Below are 11,256 nucleotides of genomic sequence, written 5' to 3' on the forward strand. Positions count from 1 at the left end.
TTAACAAAAAGTGTTTTTTTTTTTTTTAATTTAAAAAAATCCTTCATTTAATTTAGTTGCAATAATCCACAAATGAGATTGGACCAAAGCGCTCTGAGCATGCTATAAGCATGAAAGTAGCGCTATATAAAATCTATAATAATAATAATCCAAGCCCGTTTCTATGACTTCAAAGGATTCTCAATTCACGTAGTTCTCCTTTCAGGCGATCTATAGGGCAGGTGATGTTAAGGTCATCTGTTTCTATGACCCACGGTTAACGAGGGTGTCACGTGGACATCGCAACGATCAATCGCCTTTACTTTTTCCCCGACTAATGTCAGGTACCCATTAGAGCTGGGTGGACTCAGAGGCGCCCAGAGATCCTGAAATAAAAAATTCCAGTCTTCACCAGGATTCGAAGCCAAGCGCTTTACCACTCAGCCACCGCACCTCCTAACTCACATACTGAATGCTATCATATGTCTCTACTTAAAAAGTGAACTCCTAAAACATTTCTACCCATATATTAAATACCATAAAACATTTCTACCCATATATTAAATATCATAAAACATTTCTATCCATATATTAAATATCATAAAAAATTTCTATCCATATATTAAATATCATAAATAAAATTTCTACCCATATATTAAATATCATAAAACATTTCTATCCATATATTAAATATCATAAAAAATTTCTATCCATATATTAAATATCATAAAAAAATTTCTATCCATATATTAAATATCATCTAAAACATTTCTACCCGTATATTAAATATCATAAAAAATTTCTACCCATATATTAAATATCATAAAACATTTCTATCCATGTATTAAATATCATAAAAAATATCTATCCATATATTAAATATCATAAAAAAAATTTCTATCCATATATTAAATATCATAAAACATTTCTACCCATATATTAAATATCATAAAACATTTCTATCCATATATTAAATATCATAAAAAATTTCTATCCATATATTAAATATCATAAAAAAATTTCTATCCATATATTAAATATCATAAAAAATTTCTATCCATGTATTAAATATCATAAAAAATTTCTATCCATATATTAAATATCATTAAAAAAATTTCTATCCATATATTAAATATCATAAAACATTTCTACCCATATAATAAATATCATAAAACATTTCTATCCATATATTAAATATCATAAAAAATTTCTATCCATATATTAAATATCATAAAATATTTCTACCCGTATATTAAATATCATAAAAAATTTCTACCCTTATATTAAATATCATAAAACATTTCTACCCATATATTAAATATCATAAAACATTTCTACCCATATATTAAATATCATAAAAAATTTCTATCCATATATTAAATATCATAAAACATTTCTACCCATATATTAAATATCATAAAACATTTCTACCCATATATTAAATATCATAAAACATTTCTACCCATATAATAATAATAATAATTCTAGTCTTCGAGTCCGAAGGTCAATGAGGAGTACAGTATTTCCCGTGGCTGCGCAGTCCCAGCTTTGACCTACATATTTGGCCACACCAAGGGCAAATATAGCCAAAGTCTACAGGTGGTCAATTTAGATTTTCTTTTCGCCGTCTGCGTTTGTCCTCGTAAGCAGATTTTCTTTTGGTCTCAAATGTGTATCCCGCGGCCTTAGTGAGTGACCTCTAGCTGAGGCCGCATGCAACCAGGTGCTCTCTTCTATGTCAGCCAAGGAAATTTGACGCCTAAGCTGGTCTTTGAAGCGTTTCTACCCATATATTAAATATCATAAACATTTCTACCCAAATATTGAGTACTCTGAAACATTTCTACCCATATATCGAATGCCATAAAACAATTCTACCAATATATTGAATATAATAAAACATTTCTACCCATATATCGAATTTAAAACATATCTACCCATATATCGAAACAATCATATTTCTCTACTTACAAATTGTACGCTGTCAGACTTATTGACGACCCAGAGAGTAGCTAGCATCGCACACAGCCCTTCACACAAGACTTCTAAGAGTAGCATTGCCAAGTACGGCGTATCAGACAGACTCCTCGGCATCACGGTACTGCGAGATAGATGCACGACAAGATTAGAATAAGAAATTAGTAGCAATGAATAAACAAATTTACATAGCCAAGTTTGTATTTAGATTTGAAAAGGCCCTAAGCTAATCGAAAGTTGCCTCTTTTGGTGCCCTTTGTCTGTGTTGTCTCTAGGTAAACCCGTCCCTGACATTGGCTAAGATTTCTGGTCACTTATCAGAAAGATGAAAATCTTTTGAAGGCCCTAACATAAGTTAATGTATATCTAGTCAAAGTTATTAGTCTTAGTTGATAGATTTAGCTTATCTTATCTTATAGATTAGAGACGTTACCTCAAAAAAAGAAGATAATTACGTCATGTGTCTATGTAGTCATCAATGTTAATAAATGACTAAAGCCAAAGAAACAGATGACCTGAACATTATCTACCCTATTAATCGCTAGGTCGGAAAGGTGAACTTTACGTTAGGAGAGGCTTGTTAGCCGTAGTTCATAAGGAAAAACGGAATACGAACTTTAGGCGACCCTTAGGAAGCTTACAGCGCACAGTGCTACACCCTGACTAGCTTGCGACTCAACTGATCTCAAAATGTACCGGCACTTGCCTTTACTTTGAACACATTGGTTGCGTGGAGATATTGCTAGTGAAACTCTAAATTGACACAAACTCCCCAGCCTGATGTAGCTTAGAAATATTGCTAGTGAAACTCTAATTGACACAAACTCCCTCACCTGATGTAGCTTAGAAATATTGCTAGTGAAACTCTAATTGACACAAAACTCCCCAGCATAATGTAGCTCTGAAATATTGCTAGTGAAACTCTAATTGACACAAACTCCCCAGCCTGATGTAGCCTAGAAACACTGCTAGTGAAACTCTAATTGACACAAGCTCCCCAGCCTGATATAGCTTAGAAATACTGCTAGTGAAACTCTAATTGACACAAGCTCCCTCTCCTGGTGTAGCTTAGAAATATTGCTAGTGAAACTCTAATTGACACAAACTCTCCAGCTTGATGTAGCTTAGAAATATTGCTAGTGAAACTCTAATTGACACAAAACTCCTCATAATGTAGCTTTGAAATATTGCTAGTGAAACTCTAATTGACACAAACTCCCCAGCCTGATATAGCTCAGAAATACTGCTAGTGAAACTCTATTTGACACAAACTCCCTCACCTGATGTAGCTTAGAAATATTACTAATGAAACTCTAATTGACACAAACTCCCTCACCTGATGTAGCTTAGAAATATTACTAGTGAAACTCTAATTGACACAAACTCCCTCACCTGATGTAGCTTAGAAATATTGCTGTGGATGTGAACATGGTCACCAGGTAGGAAATCTTCTCTCCGGTTTTTGTCGGGATCAGAAACACCAGCGGGATCATCACTGACGTCAGAACCATGGGGAACACCACGGTGATGACGTAATAAACCCTACGTCTCCTGACGACGAATGAGTATCGTGGATACTTCTCATGGTTCAGATCCTGAAACGGCTCGCAAAAATAATCTAGCGTTTCCCATTCTCCTTCAGTGATGTAGTCTTGATTACTTGCTGATGATCGTTCACAGTTCGGATCCACCTCAATTTTAGCCAGCATAAGATTTTCCTTGTAGATCCCGAATGAACACGTCTGCGAATCAAACGGATATTTTTTGACATCTATTTTGCACCGAAATGTGACATAGCTTATACCCTGGGCTCGAACTACGCCGCTGGAGCTGACCACTAATTTGTTGTTCATTTCATACAGGTGAGAGTCTTTGCTTCCAACTAAAATACGTAGAGTGGGCACCCAAATAGTGGAAGAGTCCAGTAAAACACTTTCTATGTTGTCGTACTCGGTTGAGTTCCATGAAAGGTCATTCTGGCTCCATTCTATTTGAACGTAGGCTAAGACAGTCATCAACTAGATCAGTACGAATAGAATGCAAAAAAAGTTTCAGTTTTTTGTTAGCATTTTTTAAAATCTTTTTTATAGCTATTTTTTTAATTGCAGAGATTTTTTTTTTCTGAGACAAGGACTTTCATTAAAATATAAAAAGTTTTGTATTTAATGGTGTTCTATGACATTATATTTATGTCTTCATGCTCACAAAAAAAAGTCTTTCCAGTGAAATTTACACAGTCATTATTTGAGAATCAGTCTACGCCTATATGTATATATTGACACAGACTCACTAACCTATATATAAATCAAAACATTCTCTAACCTTATGTTTACTGTGCCCACCTCTTCACTAAATACATTTGAGTCGAGTCCGGGAAATCCCACTAAAGCGTGTTTTTAAAAAAGTCTTTTCATTGACGAATAAAATAATTGTGAGAAAGTATAATGGTAAAACCAGAGTTTTTATTCTGTGGTCAATCAGCTAGGGATTTTTTTTTACAAAAGTTACACTCAAGCAGAAACAAATTTATAGAAAAATAGTCAAAGCTCTTTTCGACATATTAGAACAAATATCGACCTTCCCCCCCCCCCCCAATTTCATTCAATCCATGAAGACAGTGCAAGCTAAGAGAAGAAACAAAAATTGGTCGAAAAGTTTTTTTGTATTTTGAAATCATCTCGAACGATTTTGTTAGAAATTGAAAATCTGAAGTATATCTTTAAGGCTAGCTAATTGGCCACAAAGTGAAAACTCTGGTTTGACTGCAATGATTTTTCATAATGATTTAATCATCTCAAAATTCAATATGATTTTCGTGTTCGTTTTTTTGAAATTGTTCCGAATGACGTCAAGAAAAAACAAAATTTCGACACATCCAGCGGCAGTGGGAATTTCCGCACTCGACTCAAATGTTTTTCTTTGCATTCAACGAGGAGTTTAAATTAAAGTTGGTATGTACTATTTGCATTACATAATAATATTAATAAGGCTTGTCTTCTAGTCCGAAGATTAATGAGGAATACAGTATTTCCCGTGGCTGCGCAGCCCCAGCTGTGACCTGCATATTTCGCCACATCCATAACTTGCATTACATATTAGCAGATATAAACATGTTTGAATGCTAGATGTATTTTGTAAAAAAAGATTACTGACTATAATACCTGATTGATTTGGTCAACATCCAAGACATCGATGAGGAATAAATTGTAACTCATCCTGAACGGTTTGTCATCGGTGCAATCTAGCTCTGGTGGATACTTCTGGACTGCCACTGACCTCTTCATTAGGTCACTTCTGATTCGTTCGTACGTATTATGCTTCGCGCTGTGTTCAACTAACAATCCACAGGCGACAAACCCAGAAATCAAAATGACAGAATATAACATTGCTTCTATCTAAATTCTAATCAGAATAAATCTAGCAGAGTTATGTGTGTCCGTTCATTAGCTAAATATCCTCTTAAAAAAAAAAACAAAAAAAAAATTCGGTTTTTAATCAGGTCGGCACATGTGCGAATACTAGCGATGATTTTATATTTAAAAAAAAACAACAGAAAATACAAACAAACAAACACAATCTATTTCTCAATGTCCTTTCAAAAGATTTTGTTAATTTTCTATGTTTGCACTTTTATTACGCTAGCACTTCGCTAAAACAATTTGTTATTATAACTTCCAGTGTAGTCTGTACCTATTGATCTTCGTAATGCTGTTGACTTTGTTTTTGTCTACCTAAAACGTTTTCACTAATGGATGCCTGATTATGAATTTTTTATTTTTTTTTTAACGGGAGATACGCCGTTGCCAAGGTAACGGACATCAATTTGTATATGACAACGAATAAATCGAAGCTCTTGTGTTTGCGTTGTCTAGTCGTCCGGCTGCTCGTGCATATCTCCGTTTGTGGTCAGCAAGCTATTCTTTCTTGGCACAGTCTGCAAAAGAGCCTAATTCTCAGCAGCAAAAAATCTGGCTAGAAGAACATGAATGTTTCATCATGCCTGTTACCAGGGCCGCCGCGAGGTTTGTGGCCGCCTGCGTGCGAAATTTTAAAATGCCACCCACCCACCACCTTTTTTTTTTTAGAAAAAAAAAACCCATTAAGACTGAGTTGGATACTGTACATAAGGCGCGCTTTGATTTAAATTCATTTTTGTACCATTTCTTTTTTGTTTTCATATTGGCATCGTTGTTGTATCCCCATTCCCTCTAAGATGTTTTATTTTCAATTTTAACTTTGCATTTTTTAAAGAATTCAATGAAAAAGGAAAGAAACTGTGTCTTAATTATAACATAATTTTAATCTTTAGTTTTTCATTTATATTTTTAACACTATGTATGTAATCCAAATTTAGGTAATAAATTTCAATAAAATGAGTCAGTTTCATAGGACCATATATATGGTCAGGTATTGTTTCCGAAATAGTGCCTACATCAATTTTAAGCGTTGTTAAAGTTTCTTCCTGGAGGTAGAATTGTAGATGCAGCAGGTTTTTGCTCAAGTCGGCAAGTGGCTTGATTCCGGGTGGGACTCGGCACTAAGCGTATTCTGGTCTTTTTCTCTTAGTAAGAAGAGAGAATTTAAGAAAGGCTAATATTGATGTGTTTTCTTTCAGAATGCACTATTCGTCCTAATAAAAAAAAAAGTGGAGAGACATATTAAATCTAATAATACAGTGGCAGCTCATGCCAATAGTATTATGTGAGGGACATTCTTGGTAGGCCTACATATTGCGCACGGACGTTTGAAATGGGCGTGATCTTTTTAAAAATATTCTTCGTGGTAAGACGTCTCTGTCGCGGACGTTTTTTTTTCACGCAAAAGTCGTCATTACATTGAAGTGCAATAGACGGAAGAAATTCAACCATTTTGAGACAATCTTTCGATGATGACCACTTATGTCATCCAGGGAAGCTGAGGACTTTGCACTGGGGTTTTATGCCTCCTCATGTGGCTGGTAAGACCTACATGAGCCCAGAATCTTCGGCTGCACACTGGGCAGGTTATTCCAGCTGGAAATAGTGTCATTGACCTTGCTTTTTTTCTCCGACGCTTTTCTTCTGCCAGCGCTGTTCTCTTTTCCTCAGCAATTTGTGCACTAGTTCTCACAGTGTGCGAAATGATGCTCTGTCATGTGCTTCTGTCTCCCAGGTGGCTGTATCAATGCTGATGGGTTTCAGAAAAGCTTTAAGCGTTTTCTTTGTCCGCCTTGTGAGCGCTTTCCTTCCATTAATTGGCCATACAGCTTTAATTATATATTGCCAAAGGTGTAGAAATTATTGTTAGCAATTAGTATCATCTAATAACAAATTCCATTTCATCTGTTATTCAGTTTACCAAGCCTCACTGATATTTGGCGTTTCTAACAGACCTCTCTAAGTTCTATCGACGTCCTCTGTTGGAGTCCAGCTGTTCCGGTAACATTAGAACAAATTATCGCCAAAGTAGACCTTTGGAAAGAATATTAACACGATAGCTGGAGAGCTTAAAAAAAGGAAATACTTGTTGAAAACTGTCGTGGTGAATTCATTGAGAATGAAACATTGCAAACACAAACTAATGTATTTGAAATGAAACTGAACTATTTATTTTTTCTGCTACTCTACTAATCTCCCAATGTGTTTTCTTAAATTAAATTAAATATATGTATTATAGTTAGTCTAGATCTATTAAAAGTTTTAATGATATGACTGACTAAAACTAACTATTTCACCCACATGATGATATATGTACCTTACTTTATGTCTTAACAGAAGCTTGTAGAGTTTCTAACGTTTAGATTGAATGGGAGTAGTGGCAGGATTAAACTGGATCTTAAACACAAACTGGATCTTAAACACAAACTGGATCTTAAACACAAACTGGATCTTAAACACAAACTGGCTCTAACACACAAACTGGACCTTAAACACAAACTGGATCTTAAACACAAACTGGATCTTAAACACAAACTGGATCTTAAACACAAACTGAATCTTAAACACAAACTGGATCTTAAACACAAACTGGCTCTAACACACAAACTGGACCTTAAACACAAACTGGATCTTAAACACAAACTGGATCTTAAACACAAACTGGATCTCAAACACAAACTGGATCTTAAACACAAACTGGATCTTAAACACAATCTGGATCTTAAACACAAACTGGATCTTAAACACAAACTGGATCTTAAACACAAACTGGATCTCAAACACAAACTGGATCTCAAACACAAACTGGATCTTAAATACAAACTGGATCTCAAACACAAACTGGATCTTATTCACAAACTGGATCTTAAAGACAAACTGGATCTTAAACACAAACTGGATCTTAAACACAAACTGGATCTTAAACACAAACTGGATCTTAAATACAAACTGGATCTTAAACACAAACTGGATCTTAAACACAAACTGGATCTTAAACACAAACTGGATCTTAAACACAAACTGAATCTTAAACACAAACTGGATCTTAAACACAAACTGGATCTTAAACACAATCTGGATCTTAAACACAAACTGGATCTTAAACACAAACTGGATCTTAAACACAAACTGGATCTCAAACACAAACTGGATCTTAAATACAAACTGGATCTTAAACACAAACTGGATCTTAAACACAAACTGGATCTTAAACACAAACTGGATCTTAAACACAAACTGGATCTCAAACACAAACTGGATCTTAAACACAAACTGGATCTTAAACACAATCTGGATCTTAAACACAAACTGGATCTTAAACACAAACTGGATCTTAAACACAAACTTTCATGGTACATCTGCAGGATGAAGAAATGGAAGGACTAACATAATATCGCGTAGATCAGCGGTTCTCAACCTTTAAGGCTCGGCGACCCCTTTTTATAATCCCCCACTCTGCTGCGACCCCTCCCACACACACACACATACAGCAATAGAAGAATAGACAAAATACAATCCCTATTTTCGATGGTCTTAGGCGACCCCTGGCAATCGACCCCCCCCAAGGGGTCACGCCCCACAGGTTGAAAACCCCTGGCGTAGATGATAGCAAGAATGGATCTCTTTAGGGAAGTTTAGCATTTGCACATTTAGGGAGAGGAAAGATGGATAGAAATTATCGGATTGAAATAGTAAAAGGATCAATAGTTGTAAAGTCAAAAGTAATGTTCCCCTTTCAGACCTTGCAATCTATAGGATCATTACTTTTATTCTAGTTTAAAAAACAAATAATCTTTGTAAAAGTTTGTATAAAGAACATAACTAGTAACACTTCAAAATGTTTTGCATTCAGTTTTATTGATGTGAATTATATATTTTATTCTCAAAGTTAAGAACCTTTGATCTATGTCCATCCGTAAGTCATCAAACATTTACACAAACGCATTTAGTAATTTTTGGTCCATTTGTTTGTACTGTTCTGTTACTTTGTTTTCTTTACATAATTTATAAATCTATAAGGTTTCCAAGCCCTAGCCTAGCAATGTAGACCATGGGTAGTGCAGAAAACTCCTAAGTTATTTAATTTTCGAACAGTACCACCATATCAGCATTGTTCTTCACAAGTATCACTGCATACAACTTCTCACCATTCGCGCTAGATACCAGCTCTGCATGAAACAGGCTAGAGTATGCTATAGTATAGTGTGTTGTCTTTAAAAAAAACTGTGACTGTTTTCTTGTCTAGTGCTCTTTCATGACGATGGTAAATCTTATGGGCTAAATCTTTCTTTGGATTATATCCCTTTCTTCATTGGCTAATACCCTACTCTCTGGTTAGTGACATTAGCTAGCCAATGCCCTTCTTTGGCTATATTCTTTTTTAGCCAATGCCTAACTCTAGCCAATGTCAATCTCTGGCTAATGTCTTTCTTTGGTCAATGTCATTCTCTGGCCAATGTCAATCTCTGGCTAATGTCATTCTTTGGTCAATGTCAATCTCTGGCTAATGTCAATCTCTGACTAATGTCAATCTCTAGCCAATGTCAATCTCTGGCCAATGTCAATCTCTAGCCAATGTCAATCTCTAGCCAATGTCAATCTCTGGCCAATGTCAATCTCTGGCTAATGTCAATCTCTGACCAATGTCAATCTCTGGCTAACGTCAATCTCTAGCTAACGTCAATCTCTAGCCAATGTCAATCTCTAGCCAATGTCAATCTCTGGCCAATGTCAATCTCTGGCTAATGTCAATTTCTAGCTAACGTCAATCTCTAGCTAACGTCAATCTCTAGCCAATGTCAATCTCTGGCCAATGTCAATCTCTAGCTAACGTCAATCTCTAGCTAACGTCAATCTCTAGCCAATGTCAATCTCTGGCCAATGTCAATCTCTAGCCAATGTCAATCTCTAGCCAATGTCAATCTCTGGCCAATGTCAATCTCTGGCTAATGTCAATCTCTGACCAATGTCAATCTCTGGCTAACGTCAATCTCTAGCTAACGTCAATCTCTAGTCAATGTCAATCTCTGGCCAATGTCAATCTCTGGCTAATGTCAATTTCTAGCTAACGTCAATCTCTAGCTAACGTCAATCTCTAGCCAATGTCAATCTCTGGCCAATGTCAATCTCTAGCTAACGTCAATCTCTAGCTAACGTCAATCTCTAGCCAATGTCAATCTCTGGCCAATGTCAATCTCTGGCTAATGTCAATCTCTAGCTAACGTCAATCTCTAGCCAATGTCAATCTCTGGCCAATGTCAATCTCTGACCAATGTCAATCTCTGGCCAATGTCAATTATTGGCCAATGTCAATCTTTGGTCAATGTCAATCTTTGGCCAATGTCAATCTCTGACCAATGTCAATCTTTGGTCAATGTCAATTTTTGGTCAATGTCAATCTCTGGCCAATGTCAATCTCTGGCTAATGTCAATCTCTGACCAATGTCAATCTTTGGTCAATGTCAATCTTTGGCCAATGTCAATCTCTGACCAATGTCAATCTTTGGCCAATGTCAATCTCTGACCAATGTCAATCTTTGGTCAATGTCAATTATTGGCCAATGTCAATCTCTGGCCAATGTCAATCTTTGGCCAATGTCAATCACTGTCTAATGTCATTCCTTGGCCAATGTCAATCTCTGACCAATGTCAATCTTTGGCAATGTCAATCTTTCGCCAAAGTCAATCTCTAGCCAATGTCAATCTCTGGCTAATGTCAATCTTTGGTCAATGTCAATCTCTGGCTAATGTCAATCTCTAGCTAACGTCAATCTCTAGCCAATGTCAATCTCTGGCCAATGTCAATTTCTGACCAATGTCAATCTCTGACCAATGTCAATCTTTGGTCAATGTCAATCTTTGGCCAATGTCAATCTCTGACCAA

The 11,256-nt window shown here is 35.8% G+C and overlaps 1 protein-coding gene across 1 annotated transcript; it reads right to left on the reverse strand.

Annotated features, from left to right (window-relative positions):
- Nucleotides 1-1,932: 1,932 nt before the first annotated feature.
- Nucleotides 1,933-8,731, reverse strand: LOC106052386 (neuronal acetylcholine receptor subunit alpha-7-like). Its single transcript, XM_056027590.1, has 5 exons — nucleotides 8,715-8,731; nucleotides 6,053-6,073; nucleotides 5,118-5,250; nucleotides 3,349-3,974; nucleotides 1,933-2,080 (listed from the first exon to the last, which is right to left on the reverse strand). Exons 1-5 carry the CDS (start codon nucleotides 8,729-8,731, stop codon nucleotides 1,933-1,935), a joined length of 945 nt encoding a protein of 314 aa, XP_055883565.1.
- Nucleotides 8,732-11,256: the final 2,525 nt, after the last annotated feature.

The sequence above is a fragment of the Biomphalaria glabrata genome, chromosome 4, assembly GCF_947242115.1.
Source record: "Biomphalaria glabrata chromosome 4, xgBioGlab47.1, whole genome shotgun sequence".
Classification (NCBI taxonomy): domain Eukaryota; kingdom Metazoa; phylum Mollusca; class Gastropoda; family Planorbidae; genus Biomphalaria; species Biomphalaria glabrata.